Source organism: Stegodyphus dumicola, chromosome 7 (assembly GCF_044657685.1).
Source record: "Stegodyphus dumicola isolate Sdum_Otavi_A_Nest chromosome 7, ASM4465768v1".
In the NCBI taxonomy this organism is placed as follows: Eukaryota; Metazoa; Arthropoda; class Arachnida; order Araneae; family Eresidae; genus Stegodyphus; species Stegodyphus dumicola.
In genome coordinates this window covers 13,383,908-13,405,877 of record NC_140774.1, presented here as the reverse complement: position 1 = coordinate 13,405,877, position 21,970 = coordinate 13,383,908, and the positions used below count along the sequence as shown (strand labels likewise).

Below are 21,970 nucleotides of genomic sequence, written 5' to 3'. Positions count from 1 at the left end.
AAGTAGAGAGCAAAAGCTGAAGTGCGTAGTTATGCAAGATGGAAGCACGTGAAGAGAAAAGTTTTGGTTTACAATTCGGTGATTGGTTGTCAAGAGGCATCTGGTATTAACGGTTACGTAAGATCGCATGATTAATTTGAATGACGCAATGCAGATAAGTTATTACGATTTTAGAATAGCGAGGAAGAATTAATGTTTATAGTTATATTATAATTCTGATTCATACATTGTTATCTTACATATTCCCCCCTTCAAAAAGAAAAAGGCGTAGCGACAGAGAAGCTTTTTAAAGAGAAAGAGTTACAACACTAGCAAATTAAAAAAAAAAACATAAATCATGAAGTGCGTAGTTATGCAAGATGGAAGCACGCGAAGAGAAAAGTTTTGGTTTACAATTCGGTGATTGGTTGTCAAGAGGCATCTGGTATTAACGGTTACGTAAGATCGCATGATTAATTTGAATGACGCAATGCAGATAAGTTATTACGATTTTAGAATAGCGAGGAAGAATTAATGTTTATAGTTATATTATAATTCTGATTCATACATTGTTATCTTACATATTCCCCCCTTCAAAAAGAAAAAGGCGTAGCGACAGAGAAGCTTTTTAAAGAGAAAGAGTTACAACACTAGCAAATTAAAAAAAAAACATAAATCATGAAGTGCGTAGTTATGCAAGATGGAAGCACGCGAAGAGAAAAGTTTTGGTTTACAATTCGGTGATTGGTTGTCAAGAGGCATCTGGTATTAACGGTTACGTAAGATCGCATGATTAATTTGAATGACGCAATGCAGATAAGTTATTACGATTTTAGAATAGCGAGGAAGAATTAATGTTTATAGTTATATTATAATTCTGATTCATACATTGTTATCTTACATATTCCCCCCTTCAAAAAGAAAAAGGCGTAGCGACAGAGAAGCTTTTTAAAGAGAAAGAGTTACAACACTAGCAAATTAAAAAAAAAAACATAAATCATGAAGTGCGTAGTTATGCAAGATGGAAGCACGCGAAGAGAAAAGTTTTGGTTTACAATTCGGTGATTGGTTGTCAAGAGGCATCTGGTATTAACGGTTACGTAAGATCGCATGATTAATTTGAATGACGCAATGCAGATAAGTTATTACGATTTTAGAATAGCGAGGAAGAATTAATGTTTATAGTTATATTATAATTCTGATTCATACATTGTTATCTTACATATATATATATATATATATATATGGACAGCAATGAAAGAGAGAGGTATACAACTACAAGTTATAGTAGTGTCAGATACAAAATTTCAACATTCTATGGCTTCTCATTATTGAGTTATGCATATGTACAAATGTTACAAGAAAATCTCTTGTCTGAATCCATTTTACAATCTTTTTTTTGGGGGGGAAAGGAGTCCTTTATTCTGTTTATATCTATAGATATCGCACAAAAATATCGCAGTGAAATATGATGCCCAAAATTTTTCATAATTACAATACTTCCTTTACCTTGTATATGGAAGTAAAAATATAAAGGATAATTTAAAAATATAGAGAAAAATAAGTAGATTTTCCAATGGAATGTGTGTACGCAAATGGCATTTTAAGGTGGAGCAGGGCAATTGAGGAGTAGGTACAAGCATTTTTCTGGTGTCACTCGTTGTTCCCTGTGCAGATCTCAAGTAATATATGTTGCTGTATAAACACAGACTTTGCCAGCATGCATTTGATCTATGTGGCTTTGTTTAAAACTGAGAAGTTACTCAAAGAACAGAGAATGGTTTTACTACCTCTTTTGAATTGCTGCTATGTTTCCATCCATAGTTCTATACGAAAAATGCATGTCTGTGAACTCTGCATTCATTTAATGATGCACACCACTTGAAATCCATACGAAATTTATGCAAATCCATATGCAATTAACACCAACAGAATGCTGTCAGTTCAACTTACTATTTCCACATACTCGCAAAATGTTCGTATTTTGGTCTTGTATATCTAGCTCTGCTTTTGTCAAACATTATTTAATCATCTGTAAGTGTGCAGTGTGTGAACTGTTTGAAATGTCAGATATACAAATATTTTTGTATGTACTATTCATTAATTTTTTTAGGCTGCTGATAGTGTCGGAAGGTATTGATTGAATAAAAAGTTTTAATTTCTGTAAATTGTTTTATTTTAAGTATTATTATTACTGTAAAGTGATAAGATGTACTCATTGCAAGACTGTAGGAATGAATACATCATTACATTCTACTTATAATGTAATAGTTAAACTGTATGCTTCTTTTATAATATATTAATGTGTTCATTTTCAATACTTCCAGCTTGGGAAGAAAATTGAGACACATAGTGTTATATTTGATATGGATAATTTCACGATGAAACAGATTGCATGGAAACCAGGTATTTTATTTTTATTTATATAGGGGGGATATTTATTTGATGCTGCTAAACATATTAACATATTGTTGTTAAAGTTCATAACCATTCGTCATATGTAATATAATTAATTATTTTATATCATCATGACACAATTGTTTAATAACTTTGCTCCTATATTTTGCAATATCAAGGATTATAAACACGTGAGTGTGTACACTAGGCTCCTGATTAACCAGGTTCATACTGGTGTGACATCCACAATTAACGCAAAATCGGCGTTAATTTGCCACAATTATGCCACATATTAAAGAAAGTACAGGAAAGAAAAATAACCTGTATTATAATTAACAGAAAATACTATTTACAATTTACTGCATTTTTAAGGTGTTTTGGGAATAAATTCATTTGGTTATGTAACACATCGTTCAGTAAGTCCCGGGACTAACTGACAGATGGTGTATTAATATCAACTTGACTTCGTTGTTCGAGAGAACTAACCTTCGAATGACACATGTATGATTTTCATGGCATTCGGACCGGAAGAAATAGTGAAGCTATTGTGGTGAAAGGGGCACTACTTGTGCATTTGTGGACAAAATGGAGAAAACGAATTTCGAATGTTGATCAAACATTGCTATTTAATGGGCAAAAATACCGTCCAAGCTCAACAATGGCTTGAAAAATGTTATCCAGGCTCTGCTCCATCAAAAACAACCATTGCCGTTGGTATGCTGATTTCAAGCACGGTCGCACAGATACAAATGATGCCGCACGCTCGAGTAGGCCAAATGAAGCAGTCACTCCAGAAAATGTGAAACAAGTGTTTAAAATCATATTGAATGACCCCAAAGTGAAAGTTCGTGAGGTTGCTGAGATGGTAAACTTATCAACTGGAAGTGTGTGTACGATTTTACATGAAAAGTTGGGCATGTTCCAAATGGGTTCTGCGTGTTCTCGCAATTGAACAAAAGCAACAGCAAGTCGACGATTCACAGAGCTGTTTGTTACTGTTTACTCGAAATAAACAGGATTTCTTGCATCTGTATGTGACAATGTACGAAACATGGATGCTTTATTTCACTCCGAAGTCGAAGCGGCAGTCAGCTGAGTGGTGTGCATCCGGTGAAAGCCGTCCGAAGCGTCCAAAAACACAACAGTCAGCTGGCAAAGTCATGGCATCAGTGTTTTGGGATGCGCGAAGTATAATTTAGTCAACTACCTTGAAAAGAGAAAATCTATCAATAGCACCTATTACAATGAGTTATTGGTGCGTCTGAAGGATGAAATCGGGGAGAAAAAAAAAAAAAAAAGACCACACATGAAGAAGGAAAAAAATCATCTTCCATGAAGACTATGCCCAGCGCCACAAGTTAATGCAAACACTTGTTACATTGAACCAGTTGGGCTTCACTCTGCTTCCCCACCCACCATACTCCCCAGATCTAGCCCCAACGACTACTGGCTGTTTGCTGATCTCAAAAATATGCTCCAGGGAAAAAGATTATGCTTGAATGAGGAAGTCATCGCTGCCACTGAAGCTTATTTTGTGGACAAGGACAGATCGTTTTACAAGCATAGTATCGAAAAGTTAGAAAAGCATTGAAATGATTGCATAGCTCTTGATGGTGATTATATTGATGAATAAACATGAATTTTGTGAAATGGGTGTTGTTTTTTAGCTAGTCTTGGGACTTATTGAATGATGTGTTAAATTAAATCTGCATTCAAAATAAGAGCAAAACACTTTAAAACAAAAAAAGAAATTCTGTTTATGTTAATCTTGTATTTTGATAATATTTAATAAGAAATAAAAGATGAATAGTTGTACATTTAATTTATTTTTGTGTTTTAACAATTTACGTTTAACCCTTTCAAGACGGGCGTCCCATATACGCATTCCCTAAGAACATCTAAGGCCCGTCTACACGAAGCGATTTTCTCGGCCAACTTTCACATAGAGCAACAATTTTAAGGATCTGCGCATGCGCCAAAAATCGGTCATGTTCTCTGCCGCAATTTCAGAACTGGTGTTCACTGCTCACTAGCGTACGATAAAATCGGAGTCTCTAGCCAATTAGATTGCTTTGAGTGATCACGTGCTTTTCTCCTCATTTGGAATAATAAACACGGCTGCATTTCAATGGAGCGAAATTCAACTAATAGCTTTCTATAGAGAAAATGTTATGTTGTGGGACACGAGTAATGTAAATTTTAAAAATAAAAAAATAAGGAATTCTCTTATTTTGATAAGATTTGTCTTCCCCATTGCTTTATATATTCCACGATTTTAACTCCCCCAAGAAAAGTTCCAAAAACTATTAATGATGCCATGTCATGGGTACTAGATAAAAATATTCAGAAACTCCTTGAAACTGTGGTCGCACTCATTGAAAAAATTCAAAAAGCAAAATCTCCAGTCGAGAATAAAGCAGCGCAGAGACTCAATTGCCAAAAATGGGAGTTAATCAGGTGACGAAGTACATAGCTTTTCCAACACCTCCTACACGAGCGATCGTAGCCTAGTGGTAAAGAGTAGACTAGGTTTTCTCCATACGTTGAGATCGTGTGTTCGATCCCCCACCTTAATTTTGGACTTTCTGCGCCTGGAAGAACTTTTTAATTTAGTTTCTCCCTCACTAAATTAGAACTGGTTGACTTAAAAGTCGGGTTTTTTTTTCGCCTACGGGTGGGGTGTTTATTGAATTTTAACATCCATCTTTTTATTTTTCGAATGGTCATTGGCACGTGTTTTAGATCTACTGGTCAAAAGAAAATCAAAAGTCACAAACTCAATTTTGTGTTAATTGAATTTTGCAAAAAAATTTGCAAATTGCAGCCCAATTTAATTCAATATTGCTAAATTTTATTCGCTGATTAACTGATAGAGTCATTTTCAGACTGTATTAGTTATTTAATTATACTGGTATTAGTTTTTTAACGTTCAATAAATATACTACTTAAGACTTTGCACCTTTATGATATTTCTTATTTAAAATTTTTGCACTGAAATTACACTGTTGCTTTGTAATGTAGTAATCTTTATTCTTTATTAGAACTTTTTACTCATATTGGTTTGATATTCATGATATTATTGTCTATTTATTCATTAAGAAAGGTTTTGATTTAAAGCACAGTAGTTACTTATTTTTTCTGAAACATGGTTATTTTATCATTTCAAGATTTAAATGAACAAATAGGAGTGCCAGAAAGTGAAATTTAAAAATAAATAAACTTAAAAAGGAGTAATCTGCGTACTCAGTACACAAAAGAAAAGATTTTTTTTAAAAAAATAAATTTCCTGCAAACTAAATTTAGCAAAAAATCAAAATCACGCTTCATCATCCGTAAATACTTTCAGAATTGTACTGTGTCTTCAATACGCAGCTCCTGGAGCAGGGAATTACGAAGGCACTAGGAATTTCTCGTCGTTTGACACAATTTCTGGTCCAAATGCTTTTTTTCTCCTTCTGTAGCAGTAGCTAAGTTCAAAATTGTAGCTGTATCTATAGTAGCAATTTAAAATAGTCATCCATTATTTTGACTATTTGACAATACTGTAAGCTTTGTTTACAAATCGTAGACAGTGTGACACTGTAGAGGGCGAGAACACTTCCTTTCATAGTGATTGGCTGAGTGAATTCCTGTACTAACGAGAAAATCGTTCCGTGTGGGCAGGCAAGCTATCTCAGATATTGTCGGCCGAGAAAATCGCTACGTGTAGACGGGTCTTTACAGGTGTCTGGGTGTCCCATCCACACATCACTAGAGATTGCATTCAGAGGATGAGGATGCGTATACACATTTTAAGCTGGAACAATATTCTGAAGGCCACTAGATGGCATCCTATGTCCATTACTTTTGAAATGAACACAGTTTTAAGTTCCTGACCTTGAGTTTGATATATATTGCCTGACTTTGGTATTTTACTCATCAGCTGTTGCGAGGGTGGGGAGGAAGGGAAAGCATAAACAGAGGTGGGCTCTTTAAATCTCTGCTTCCTAATGAAAACGTTCTCTGATTTATATCCAATTCCTTTTTTTATTCTATTTTTTTTCCCCTCTACAATGTACGGTCTTTTAGGGCTACTGTGTGGAGTTCTTTTACGTTTTGCATTGCCTTCAGATATATTACCGTTTCTTCTCTTTTTATTTAGGAAAGCTTCACCTCCAGTCTATTATGGTGGGAAGGCGCTATTTATCAGAGGAAGAATACCCTCGTATGGTTAGTGAACCATTTACTAACGCAAATAAGAGTGATGATTCATTTTCTAAAGAGTTAGAAAGTGATACTTTTTCTAAGAGTTAGAAAGTGATACTTCTCCATGCTTTGAGATTTACCACACTCAGTCTTCATTTTAAATTTTATTACTTCTTACTGTAAATAGTCTTTATTGTGTTGTTTTATTTAATTTAAACTTTATTGATGGATTTTTATTAATTAAAACTTTGGAATAATTTGAATAGTGCTTCCAAGAATTATTTTACAAGATAAGCAGTTTTTAAAGTATATTTTCATGTAAAATAAAGAAAAAACATTATTAAGTAATTTTAACATATATAAGAGCTCAAGTAATAATCTAAAATGATACTAAAAATTACGATGCTAGAAGTGAAACTTTTTTTTTTTTTTTTTTTCTGATTTTTTTATAAAATTAGATTTAGCGATGCAAAACCTCCGTCCTGTATGGCAACTGCTTTCGATTTTCTTCCGTCCCGCAGGAGGAGCGTCTTAAACAAAGGTGCGCCGTCGCAAAAAGGTTAATGGATGGTTTAACAATGTTTATATATTCCAGGTACACTGTAATCAGTTTTAAAAAAAATCTTAATATCATCATCTGCTATTGCTGCTATTATCTTGTGAATTTTTTTCTTTTTACATATAAGGTAGAAATTTTGCTGCATATCCTTATTATTATAGTCTCCATATTTTGTAAATACCAAATTGGTGCTAGGATTATTGTTGTTTATTTCTCACATGCATTTTGTGGCTGCCATCTTTCCGTGATTCTTTTCATAATTTTCTCATTCCAAGGGTTTGCATCACATGAACGTGGTGAGACTCATGATAATGGCAAACCATACCTTGTTGATTTTTATTGCACCATTTAGCATACACACCACTCAGTCTTTCAATGTTTTTTGTACGAGCAGCTGTTGTTGGGTCAGCAGAATAAAATTTACGGTTCATAGTAAAATGTCTCTAATTTACTCTTTCCACTTCTGTTTTATATGTTCTCTAGCTGTCAATAAATCATTAATCGCTTTTGAACACAGTCTATAATTTTTGCTATGAGTCTGGATGCCTCTCTATTTGGAATCTGAGGAAGATGAAATCACTAGTTTCTCGATATAACCTGCTAAATATCCAATATTGTGGAAGAACCCTATCAGTTTTGTTTTTCATAGCCACCTTTTCCCTTTTTGGTTGTTAGATTAGATGTAGAGAATACACCACTCTCATGAAACTGTTACTAGTTATAATTTTGTAAAGGCTGATTTGCTTTTGCCACATCTGCAGTGTTAGTTCTCTGCCCAACAGTAAATAAATTGATTCGCTGTTATAAAGAATATTCTAAAACTAGTGAACCAGCGGTCAAAACATATGTTTTTCCTTTCTCACGTATCGCCTACGAATGCTTTGCACATTTGAATTTTCCCCCTAAGTAAATACATTAGCACATGAAATATTCTTTGTTATTCTTATGATGAGAGGATTATTAGCGATTGTGAATTGTTAATATTTGTATATTTAAAAAAAGGGAGGCAAAGGCAATTGTATAAATGTAGCTCTTCTTGTCAAGAGAAAACCCTAAATTATCGTCTTTAGGACGGCCAGCCAATTGAAAATGGGTTGTGTTGGTGATTAATCAGTAATCTTTACACTGTTTACAAAATGGAGGCCATAGTAATTAGGAAGTACCATTTTGCTTTATTTTGATGGTTTATAATAGTAATTTTCCCATTCTGCAATAAACAAACTTAACCTTTTTTTTTTTTGGCCGAGATCTGGTTAATCAGGAGCTGGCTTGTATATATTAATTGTAATTGAAAATTCACTACCATTGAAGAATAATATAATTTTCCTGCAATTCATGGTCATGAATATTTTGATAACAAATATAACTCGATAAATTTGTTGGAGGGAAAATAAATGTATTACCTGAAAAAAATATGTCTGTCACTGTATTAGTGGAAAGTGGCTAGACAACATTTTACTACTCACTGGGACACTGATGCATATATAATGTCCCTAGATCAGGGATTCCCAACATTTTCTTGCATCGACCTCTTTTAAAGAAATGGTTTTCTTCATCAACCCATTATGTTTTTCTCTGTGATGTACAGTATACAACATAATCATGACAATAATTGTAACTTAAAGATGAAAATTAGTTAAAGAATATGTACAAAAATTTTGAAAAAATGGTTTATAAAATTTATGTTTAATTGTTTTTTTGTATTATTGTAATTTTACAAATATAAACAAATTTTCAGGAAAAAAAAAATTACAGATTCTAATTAGCCTAATCAATGGTTATTCTGGCTTTATTGATGAATTTTTGTTTTTAGTATTTGGCATAAAATTGCTTCATTGAATTTTTTTTAATCACTTCATTCAAAAATATTCAGTTGGTTTCTTGTTTTCTGGTCTAATTTTGTGTTCTTTAAATTGTGTTTTCTTGTTTTACTTTTTTAAATTGCACTTATACTAAATTTATATATTTATAAAAGCATTGATTTTAAAAATATGTTAAATATTAGAAGCAATTTCAAGTGTCAATCTTGTTATGTAGTGGTGCCTTTTTGGTAACAGAATAGAACCATATTGTCCTATTCTGAAACTAACAAAAACAAAAATGACAAAAGACAAATCATTAAGTGATTAATACATCTATATAGCATTGTGTTTTGACGAGGTTTACGCCTGTTGAATGGCTAGACATGCATTTGGAATAGACGTTCAAATGCGATAGCTAAGCACTGTGTCAAGCTTAGTGAATAAATTCTTCATAAAAATTAATAATAATAAGCTAAAAAATCTTACAGAGTCAGATTTAAGATTCATTTTCTCGGTTTATTCAAAACATTTTTTCTCTCGGTTAAGCAAGATACAACAATCATTCCTGGGATATGAAACAATTCATAGTTAAAGCCAATAACGTGTTTTAGACTGCCAGATAAACACAAATTCAGATATATATATATATGTTTCTAATGGCAGATTGTGAACAATTACAAATGTAACCCAGTCCATTAATCTATACAAGGCCGGATGTGTTGGTCTCTTTATTATGGAGGCACCTAATAGGTGGGCCACCATCGCCTTTCCTTTGAAGGGACGGACAGTTACAACCATGCTTTCTCCGGGATTCGAATCCAGGCCCTTCGGCATCGCAGTCAGCTTCCCTGACCACCATACTGACTGGGCGGCAAACAATTCAGACATACAATTCTCATTTCCTACACATTTCATACAATCTTAAACCTACACATGAAAATTTCAATTTCCGGTACGGGCATACCCCTTTCTCCAGAAATAACCAAAATTATAGAGTTACAAATTAAGTGAATATTGAATTAACCTAATGTAAATATATCTTTTTAATCATTTCAGTTAAATGCTAACAATCGCTAAGTCTCATGGAAAAAAAAATGGAAAAACCGTCAGAGCCTCAGCTTGAAGCAGGCGAAGGAGGATACTCAGTTAACATTGCTCCTTACATTTAATACATTAATAGAATGACAAGAATTTAACCAGTATGCAACTGGCACACATTAATAGAATGACAAGAATATAATTATGCTTAAGAAATTAAACAGGGATGCTTAACCATTTCATGCTAATTTAGAGACCCATTATTTCTAAATTTTTTGTTTAAGCACGAGGGCAAAAATATGATCTTTCATCTAATTAGAAACTAATAAAAAAAAAAGAGTCCATTACTGTCAATCCTACTAATGAAAGAAGGAAAGAAAAGAAAATAAACTTATCTTTAGTTCTAGCACAGTAGAAATTTCTGGCTGAAGCAGGGACTCGGGCATCTTCCAGTGGAAACTATTCCTGTCAGACGAATTTTCCTTTGAAGACTTTACACATAGAAGAAACACAAGAATTATATATCGGCCGCCAGGCCAGGAACTCTATTTTCCATGTTCACGTACTTTTCCCTGTTCAGAATCTACAACTATCTTAATTTCGATGCATAGTCCCAAAAAACGTGTGTCCCGAAGGAACTCTCATGCAAGGGGACTCTGTGGAAAACTCATTTTTCTTCTGTAGTACCACTGCCTAGAAGCATTTCACTCCTAGCACCTCCACATCTAAAACTGAAGTCAGTCTCTTCCTCAAAATTTTTAGCGGAACAAAAAAAAAAAAAAAAAAAAATGTCCTGGTTGCCAAAATCCCAAAATTTTACTCTCATTCATACAGCAATTTATGTGTACTGCCAAAGCCTGTCCAAAACAATCTGCACGCAAGTCAAATGAAAGCAAAGCAGAATTCAGCCACGGCAAAAAACCTGCAACCTCTGAAAGTATCCCATCCATTCTTTAATCAACAAACCCTCAAATTACATTGCCACCCTGCAGGGAACCAGTGCTCTAGATATTATGCACTAAATTTTTGCTAAATTCCACTGAAACTGAATGATCAGTGATTTTGTGTATCAGCTATCAATAATTTAATAGCTTTGCTTTAAGTATTTCTTTACTGAACTGTATGAATTTAATTGAACATGAGAGGATTTTTGCTGAATATCTGAAGGTATGGATAGCCTTTTTGTTTGTATCAAAATGATGTGGTTCTTTTTATTTGTTCTTTCAAATATATATAGAGAGAGAGCTAGAGAGATGTGTGTACCATTTCTTGCTATTAGCTTGTAAATAGGAAATCATATGGAAAAGTAAAGAACTACTTATGATTGTTTATTTGCCTTTATTGTAATTATTTTAGACAGAATCATTATTATTCTGCTCCTCCCCATTTATGTGAAATTTTTTTTCAACTTTTTTCAGCTGTTGATATGATAACTCAGCTCGTAAAAGTCTTTGAAGATAATTATCCAGAACGTTTAAAGAAAGCTTATGTTATCAATGGTAAATAAAACATCATATTATTGTCATATCATTAATATGTTACTTTTATTAATACATACTTTCATTGCAATATTATTTTTATTGATACATACTTTTTCTGATAATTTTGTTCTTATTAATTAAATTTTATTTGTGTAATGACTTTGGGTACTATTAGTAAGAAGCAAAAGAATCATTTTAAAATTAAAAAGCTTCTGACAATTTTCTTAATTTGTGAAAATTTATATATAGATACGTAGTACGATATCTTGAATTGTGGAAAGAAATTTCTCAGTATTACTGTATGATTTTAAAATTAAGGATAAACTATTTGGATTAAGTTTCATGGAGTTTTTCTAAATAGCTATATATTCTGTGGTGAATTATTATATACAAAAACAAAAATGTTGTAATATTGTCTTTCAGTTATATTAACACACATAAGTGGCTTAAAATAAAAATATTAAGCAGAGATTCTAATAAACTGCTAACTATATCACATATTAGAAGCTAATGCAGTAGTTCTTTTTTTAAATTTTGGCCGAGTGCTATTTTTTCATTTCTGGCCTGTTGGGGTTGGGAAATTAATGTACAGTTTTATTTATTTTTCCTGATTAAACTTTTTCAAATATTAATTCATTTTCTGAAACATACATTAGCTAAGAAATCTCAGAAGCAGGCTATTTTTGTTTTATATTTCTTAGAACACCAAGCCCTAATGGGAATAAATATCACAGAAAATACAAACTAATTTAATTTTTCTTTTTAAATATATATATATATATATATATTAAACTTTTCTCGTATTTATGGAATAATTGCTTGCACTGATTTGATCGAGTTTCGTTTTTGTTCTGCTTTGTTGTATCTGAATACTTTTTTTTTAAATTGTCAGTTTTAACTTTGAAATTATTTTTTAAAAATTTGTTCACTTATGTAATTTTGTAGTGACACTATTTTTAATGACTTTTGTTTTTGTTCTTTTTTGCTGTTTATGAATGTGATTTTTGAATTTGCTTTTAATTTTAATTTTAAATGCACATATGTATACTTAGTAGTCAGAATTACTAATAGATTTGCTTATGAAATATAAATGCATGAAGTAATTCTATGGAAAGAAATATGTTTTAACTGTATTAAAGTTGTGTTGTGCCATCACATTGAACATACAAAGAATCCATTCATATGTGACATAACTGGAGTCATGTTCATCATTCTGTAAAGAAAATTCACAAATGTATTGCTCCAATCTAGTGTAACTGACATTATCATAAAGCAGTAAAGTCGGGCTAAACACACACACAAAAAAAAAAGGCAGATCAAGATTAGTGAAAGCTGGAAGCATATTGTCAAACAAAATGGTCTTAGTTACTATTTCAAGTGGTTTCTCCATCCTAGTTCAGTATCATAGAAGTTACTATTCGATTCAAGCTCATTGATAGAAAGTTACATATTGGATTCAAGATCAGTACCAAAGAAATATTTTTCATATTACTGATCTTATCTACCAGTATGTAGTATGAATTATTTGAAATGTGGTGCAAGTAACACTGTGAATCAGTGGAAGAGAGATACTCCTATGGAATAATAAGACACAGTGTATTATTAGCATTCAGATATAACTGGATCTTGTGATCACCTGATGAATACCATATGCAGGAATACATTATGTCAAGAGTAAAATGTTATAGAGAGGTACCATAATAGGGTTGTTTTTCTTTGTTTGGACTTTTACCCTTTAATTTCAGTCTGTATGTTCTTGAAATTTAATTACTGCTAAGATATTTTTGGATTAGAATGGCCTTTTCACATTGTAGCAATAACTGATATCTGTGCTGCAAAAGGAACAGCAGAAAACAAATTCACACAGCAATGTACCAGAATTTAAAGTATATCTTGAAAAATAACAGCAGTGTTCTGGTCTTACTAATAACACATTTTAGTATCAAGAAACTTCAGTAGTATGTATTTGATGGCTGTGTTAAATATAGTATGTGTAGTTGTTATTGTTCTTTTAATATTTTTAAGTTAATAATTTGATGAAAATTAAAGAAGAATGGTTTAACTCATCACTATTATAAATGAAAGATAGTTTAACTCTAAGTTTACTCTTTTTTTTTTTTTTTTTTTTTTTCCCCATGTGAAATGATATCAGATGCATTTTTTCCTCCTTCTAGCACCTGCTTTTTTCCATATGGCTTATGCAATGATAAAACCATTCCTGAGTGAAGAAACGGCTAAAAAAATACATGTATATGTTAAAGGTAATTTTAGTATTCACGTACCTTCTCAAATTTCATACATATTATTAATTACTTTTCTTTATTTTATCAAAGCATCACAGGACATTTAATACATATGAAATAAAAGAATAAGTATTAAATATTCTGGCAAACTCTCCGTTAATTAATGTAATTATTTGTGTGATATTATGAAAACATAAAATGTAAAATATATTGTACACTAGAGTAAAATGTATATGAAGAATACATTTTACTCTAATTCTGAAGATTACATGAGAAATAAGAATTCTCACGTAATCTTCAGAATGCAAGTAAAAGTGCAGTTCTTATACTATACAGCACAACATACCATTTCAAAGGATAGTAGAAATAAAAATCATTCATTTTTGTAAGACTACTAGAATAGTAGTAATTTTCAACACTTTGAGCATTCTTGTGCATTGGGATCTGTGCTGTGATATAAAATAAGGAACTGTAAGAGCAAACAGTTGCCATAACATGTTGCAAATAAGTATAGATTGGAAGCAAATTTGTATGGATATGGAAATATATGTGTATAATTTGACCAGGCTAGTCAAGATTCAGTACCAGTATATTTATAACCTGTGAATCAGAATGCAAACTCAAGAGTTTGAGTGGTTTCCTGCAACTTGAAAATACACAAGGTTTTGTAATCAATGTTCCTTCTCTGCATATCTAGTTGCATTGTCCTAGAGCAAACATTTGGGTACCTGGGTAGGAGGGTACTAGTCATGTCTAAAGTACTGTATTTTAGGAGACTTTGTCATTTCACTTGCATTCAAAAATTTTCAATTTATAAAGCTCTTTTTTTGTATGGGGGGGTAGGATTATTTGTTTTTAACAACGTATTCTTCTATGGAAAACTTTTGAAAGAACAATGAAAACAAAATTATTTGAATTTTCTGCTTTTCATTCTAGAAGTCTTGCTTTTAACATGTTTTAACTTCCCTTTATTTTCTCATCTTTTCACTAGATACAAGCATGGAAAATTCCAAAAATGGTTCTAATATTAATCACATGGACAGACATTTGTAGGAAGGAATTTTTCTATTAGTAAAGAAATTGAAAAATTTAAAAGATTAATTTTATATGTCTATCTGCACCGTACACAGGACATTTTCCACCTGGTGCAATCTCTATGGGTCTTGCATTATGCTGCCCAGTGTCTATCCAAAATTCTAAAAATTTTGCCATCTATAAATTTTGCTGCTTATTGCTTCACTAACTTCTAAAAATTCTGCCACACTGGCTTTGGTGTCGCAGCTGACCTTATATCATTTCATATTTATTCCCAATACTCGTATTATTAAAAAAGTAAAATATTATTAAAGAAATATCTGTTTTGCTCAGTGTTGTCTTTCTCTCAGCAAACAGCAACAGAGGCAACAGCCATGCTAGTGTTAAGAATTATGCTGTTTATGATTTTACTTTTGACTTTTAACGTATGCTGCTTTGTATAAACCTGTGGACTGAGAAAGTACATGATGAAACGAGACATAAAAGAAAGAATTAACTAAACTTAAATGTCTATAATCTTCTTTAACATATTTAGGACTTATTATAAGTGTAAAATATAAATAATGCAAGTGTAAATTTTGCAGGAACTGTGTAATTTAATGCTAATTATCTGATAAATTTTACAAAGTTGATTTTATTCTCGAATTTTTTTTATAGTTAAGTATTAGATTCTGTTTAATAATAATGTATCACATATAGATTTATTTTATTCCTTGAAAGGTATTACAAAAATGAAGTTCGGAATTTGCTTTCCTGGTAGGCGCTTAATTTTTTTCATTAATGGTCATTAAAAGTACTTAATTTGTGCAGAAAGGGTATGTGCCCTCAAGGTAAAAGTTAATTATTGGGTGCTTCGTGACCTTTTTAAAAAAGATTTCCAAACTTAATATTTATCATAAATTGACAGACATTATCAACATGAGAAAACCAAACATAATTTAGCAAATTTGTAATTATTAAATAAGCATTAAGTGATACATTGATTCTTCTCCAAATCTTTCTGTAATTTTTCTGCACTATTGCTCTCACCAAGTACACAGAAATTTGTGTTCTCTTTAAAAAAATCGGAAAATTGCAGAGACTTTGTCTATATATCAAATGCATCTCCTTATTGTTTCATTTGGAGATTTTGTAGCAAAATTCTGTATTCCTGCTGAAATTTTACCCCAGTTTCTTCCATTGCTGGCAAATTCAACAAGTTCATTTTTAAAATTCATTTTAGGGCTAAACAATATCACAGTTTGTTGATGAAACCTGTGGAATGCAACAAAAAAACACATACGAATATGGCGACATTCCTTTAACTGAAGAAGAGTATGGTTGCTTAAAGAATGGATATGCGCATGATATGCCTTGTGATTGATTTTCTTATGTGTATGGATGGTTACCAGAGTTATGCACATTCTGAAAATTTGGCAACTTCTACTAAGGTGGTTGTGATAACACTTGTACCTTCTCCCCTCTTTAAACTGTGGGTATGGGACATAACTACTATATTTACTCAAAAACAAGGTTCCCCCCCTTTTTAGACCGAAGGGTATCAACCCAGAAGGGCTATTAATTTCTTTTTGGCATTTTGCATTGAAAACTTAAGTGTAGGTTCACTTTTCAAACTGTTGCTTACCAAATATTACAGCCTATTTAAAGACATTAAATAATGAAGAAGCTGCATAAATGTATGTAAGTTTCTCGACAGAAACGACAGAACCTAGGGCCAACAAATTTTGAATAAGGTAAGTTTCCATCCTAATATGGGCATCTGGAAGCAACCATTAATGAATTTTTTATTAACAAAGTGAAAGATTTCAAAGCGAGCAATGACAACAATGTATGGGGAAAAAAATTTTTATCTCAAGTGCGTGAGACTGTGTATCGGAAATTCTAAAGATATGCCCATTTTAAAATTATATTGCAATATTGCTGTTGAAGTGAATTGTATGGTTTAAGTATAAAGAACATGATATTTAATAAATAAAGATAACACACAAAACATAAAAAAGCCACTTTGGTCATAATGTAAAATCTGAAAGCTTTCAGATTTTATTTTGCTACATATTTGTTCCAAATTTGGCACGGTCTTGTAATTGTGTATTTTGTTATATAAAATTGCAGAATGGGAAGAATGTTTTATGCAAAATAACTACACTTCTTAAATATTAAATAAATGACTTGTACTAGATATATATAAACTGCATTAACTACCACTAATTTGAAAGTTGATTAGTTTAGCTAGTTTAGATATGCATCAACTACACTGCCCACTAGTCTGCTTGAAAACAAATAAATAACAACATATCCTCCTATATTTATAGTAAAATATTGTTTTTAATTAAGTAGCTTAACTTTCATCCCAATCAGAAACACTGCTGCTCTTATCAAATATTCACTTATAGTTTTGTTTCTTAAAATGTATCTAAAAATGTAAGGTATTCTTATTTTCGAGTAAGTATGAAATGTGTTTTTTTTACATTGCTCCTTTAAGTAATATGTTCTAATTTGAGAAATGAATAAAAGATCTTATGTCACATAGAATGGCAACATCTCCCAGAAGTGACTTCCTTGTAAGCTGCGTAGATGATAAAGCAATTGTGGTAATATGTCATACTTCTGTAATGTAATGTAACAGTTACAGAAAGTGAAACACTAAAGAATGTTTCTAATGTCAAAAGCATTAAAACTTATTTAATTTTATTGTTGGCATACGTTGCTGCTTTTGTTTGTTTATTTATAATCCTTTTCTTGAATTTATTTTGTAATGTAAATGACTTAAAATATTAAAAATTATTATTTAAATTGTTTTTGTTAAAAATTATCTTTATTTTCCCTTTATAATCATTTTAAAAATCAGGTTTTTGATAATTTGTTATTAATTTCTCTTCATTTTTGTTATAGCTTTTTATGATTTTGTTTGCTTTCATTTGTGGGAATATTTTTCACAGAAAATTCCTAAGACATCTTCCACTTTAAAATGATAAAGAAATTCTTTAAAGGTAAGATATTTCTGTGCATACAATCTTATGTGTGCAAACATTAAAAAATGATCAATTTGTAAGAAATTTCAAATTTCTGAAGTGAGTAATTGAAGTTGTTTTGTAATAAAAAATTAGTATAATTTGATTTTTTTCAATTAACTTTTTGTCCAAAAAATGCTGTTGAATAGGTATGAATCAAACATTTTAATAAGAATTTATTTTAACCAAAGGTGTCTGTAACAGTCATTTTATCACAAGTGAGCAATATTAAATTAGCAGTCAAGAAGCATTTTCAAGATTTTTAACATCTGATTGCCTTATTTGTGTGGAGATTTTAAACATTGTTTGGAGACATAAGTCAATTTATATTCACCCATTTCCAAAATTATGTTTTATAATTTATATTTATTTCATTAGTTGGCTCCTACAAAAGGCCAGACATATTATATGCATGCCTTCTCCAGGAGTGAACCCTGGCCCTTCAGTATGGCAGCCTGAGTCTCTAACCACTTTCCCATCTAGGCGTTTCCCACCAGCGGCCGAGCGTTAAAGTCGCTGAACATTGGTAGTTCGGCCCGAGGTTCGAATCCCACGAATGGGCTGGCTGCATGGGTGTTCTCGTGATTTTCCAGATGTGTGATGTGTATATGAGCCGGTTCCCGTAGAAAGTCCTCCACGAAGGCATCACTCCCCTTAAGCAAATAGCCCTAGTATGCTTTGTCATAATTAAATACACCACACCACACCCATCTAGGTGGCACAGTGTTTTATTTTATTTAAGGGTTTTGTTTATTATGGCAAAGCATACTAGGGCTATCTGCCCAAGGGGAGGGATGCCTTTGTGGAGAACTTTCGAAGCGAAACTAGCTCCTATGCACATTACATATGCGGGAAAACCCATGAAAACGTCCATGCAGCTATCTTGTGTGCCTGTAGTCGAACCCAGATCAAAACTGTAAGTGATGAATCATTTTACTGTCAATTGCTGGTGGGTGTGTTTTATTTCAACGTCAAATCAGACACATAATTAAGTTGAATTTAGTTAAATTAACTTTTATTATTCTGCAGTAGTTGCTTTGCATATATATATATATATATATATATATATATATACTATATTTACTTCTCTAGAAATTGGAAAAATTAAATGTTTAGTATTATGTTAAAAAATATATGATGTTTTGTGGCTAAAAATAGTCATTTTGTAGTTTGAAAATTTCAAAAGACTAAAATATATTATTAAAAATGTACTGTATTTATAGTTTGAAAGGAAGTGTATTCAAAAATAGAGAAAGCTTAAAAAGTTATTGTTTTTTAGCCTCACTTGTGATTATATGAGAACAGATCAAGAAATATTATTCATAATGTAACTGACATAGAACTTCATCTAAAAAAAAAGTTTCAATAAATGACTGTGCAGAATAATTTACAAGGAAGATACATCAAATTTATGAAATCATGAGAATAAATTAGTCATAATTTATTCATCATTGCCAAATCATATAGTTTGTCATTCTATATAAGTTAATATATAAGTCTAAGTTAAATATCAAGACAGAAACATACTAAAGTAAAACATAAAATTAGCAGAGCAACAGTACTGTATTTGCCATAGATTTAAGTAAAGATTCTATCAATTTCAAGTGCAAACAGTTAAGGTCACCCCACATCAGGAGCAAAAAAATCTGTAAGAAAAGGAAAACCACAGCTGCATTTATACCAAACAGGAGTAAGGCAAACAAGAAAGTAGTGCCTGCAATCTGTTGGCATAAATGGTAGCAAAAATTAAAAAATTAATAGAATTTTTAAAAAGCATTAGAAAGGACTGGATTTGAATTAAAGTTAACTCTGTCATTTAGTCTGTGAAAAGCTCCAAGAAAACCCAGTTCACTAATGGAAGAAACTTTTTGAATAATTTCTGCAGATCCAAAGTCAAAATTAAGATTAAATTTCCAATTATGATTAGCAATCCAAGATTTTGTGAATTTTATCTTTTCAGACATAAGATTCGCATTTCTCGATGTAAATCTTTAACATTCTTTTTAATTTAGCAGTGGTATCTCAAACCACACTGACAAGATATGCTATAAATTCTCCAAGATTTAAAGCCAGAAGTGGAATTTTTAAGAATCATTTTATGGATAGACGAGAAAATGACTTAAAAATTGAACTTTGGAGAATCCGTGCAGTTTTGTAATTGACAGAAGGATTGGAAACACGAAAAGGTTATTAGTGTTATTTCTAACAGTAGAATGTCTTCTCTGATGGCAAGATGAAACATTTTTAAAAGCTTAACCACAGGAGGAAATCCTCAGTCAATGGCAATTTGCTATGTAGACAGCGCTGACTTTTTGATGTTAATAAAAGAAAGTTTATTCCAGATTTTATCTATTATAAATTCGATTATTCCAGCCATCTGGTTCATTAATGAAACTGAATCTGACAGTACCCTTATATTTCTTGATATTATAATCTGCAATGAATCTGACTTCAGCACTAATGTTTACCACAACCCCCCCCCTTTTTTTTTAACCTTACCATGCTACTTGTCCTACACATCACCTGGCCTAGCAGAAAGTGACTTCTTTTTGCTATTATGCATATTGTGCTCTTCAAGTATTATAAAGAATTATTTTCCATGGTTATAAAGCCTTTAAACAATTTTCATCTTGTCGTTAGCGAAGACATTCCACTGTTAGAAATAGCATTAATGACCTTGTCGTGTTTCCATTTCATCCTTTTGTCAGTTGCAAAATTGCGCTGATTCTTCAGAAGCTATATTGTCATTTTCTTACCTATCACTCTTATCTCTCAGTTCTTAAAGATTTTAGTTCTTGAAGATTTTATAGTATAACATGTCAGTGTGGTTAGAGATATATCGGCGAGACTAAAATAGTCAACAGCTAATTGTAGTTGGTAATTTAATCATAATTTTGAACTTGTGTCTGCAGAAATTATCTAGAAAGTTTCTTCCATTGGCAAACTGAATTTCCTTTCACATTCACAAAGATTATCTTATTTAGTTATAGACTGTAATTCCAATTCACCTCTTCTTAATAATTTAAAAATTCTATTAACTTAATTATTTTCAATTTTCATTTCTATTTCTGTTTTGAATCTGTTCTTTCTAAACAGATTGCACTTCCTTCTTTTTTGCTTTACTCCTTTTGAGTATGAATCCAACCGTGGCTTTCCCTTCCTTGCAGATTTCTTTGTACCTGATGGAAAGGAGCATGTACCCTTTTGCCTTCGAAATTGTTAGAGTCTTGACTAAAGTCTGTGCCATACACTTTGTTATTGCTAAATATATTAAAATATAAAAGTTAAATATTTCAACGTAAAATTAAGATGTAATTAAGTGAAGAACTTCATGCTTATTAAATATATTTAAGAAAAAATTTTCAAGTTTCTATTGAAAATCTCGGATTATTTTGTTTGTTTGGGAAGGGAGACACAGAGCATTTTAAACTGCACATATATTTTAGAAATGCTTCATCAAAAGTATTGCTGATAAATTCTCACATCAAGTCTAAAATTATAGTTTAGAAATACATACTGTTTTAATGATAAATTACCTTATAACATACAAGGAAATTAAAAATACTGACAGTTTGAAATTCTCATTTTTATTGGACTGATATGATTATAATGTCATTAGACTAATCTGAATTTTACTGACATTGGATTCATTTGTTCTCATTATTGTCATTGCTTGTTTGTGCTCATTACATACTGAGATTATATGCAGTTCCTTTTATAAATAGTTCTGTACTTGCAAAGCATAATTTACTGATACTTTTTAGAAACATGGAAAAGTGCTGTTTTTGAAGATATTGATCCAAGTGAGCTGCCTTCTCAATGGGGAGGAACTAAACCTGACCCTGAAGATCGACCATTGGTATGTTGTTCATCTTGGCATTCATTTATTGTATACATAGTTGCCAACTCTCCCGATTTAGGCAGGAGACTCGCGATTTTCGACCGCTCTCCCGCCAACCCCACAATTTTTATGGAACTTGGCTTATATGAATAAAAAGAAAGTGATTTTGGACATCTGAAAGCAATTGAATTTTCTCTAGATTATATCTAAAACAAAACCTTGCGAATCAGATGAGAATTTCTGCTTTGCGAGTGAGAGCATACGTATCCAGAAACTTCGTTCTCCAGTTCTCCAATGGGCATCGAGCTCCACTGCGTGTCATCTGGTATATATTAGCCAATGAACACAAAGCAAGCTCTAGGCTGTTGTTTGAATTTTCTTTAGTTATTTCGTTCATCT

At 31.8% G+C, this 21,970-nt stretch overlaps 1 protein-coding gene across 1 annotated transcript in view; it reads left to right on the top strand.

The window, feature by feature from the left end:
* Positions 1-21,970, top strand: part of LOC118196353 (SEC14-like protein 2) — a 79,379-nt gene that overhangs the window by 40,369 nt on the left and 17,040 nt on the right. Inside the window, exons 7-10 of the mRNA XM_035367789.2 lie at positions 2,307-2,385; positions 11,379-11,459; positions 13,616-13,702; positions 21,495-21,589. Of these exons, the coding sequence (XP_035223680.1) occupies positions 2,307-2,385; positions 11,379-11,459; positions 13,616-13,702; positions 21,495-21,589 (342 nt within the window). The remainder of the gene's footprint in view (positions 1-2,306; positions 2,386-11,378; positions 11,460-13,615; positions 13,703-21,494; positions 21,590-21,970) is intronic.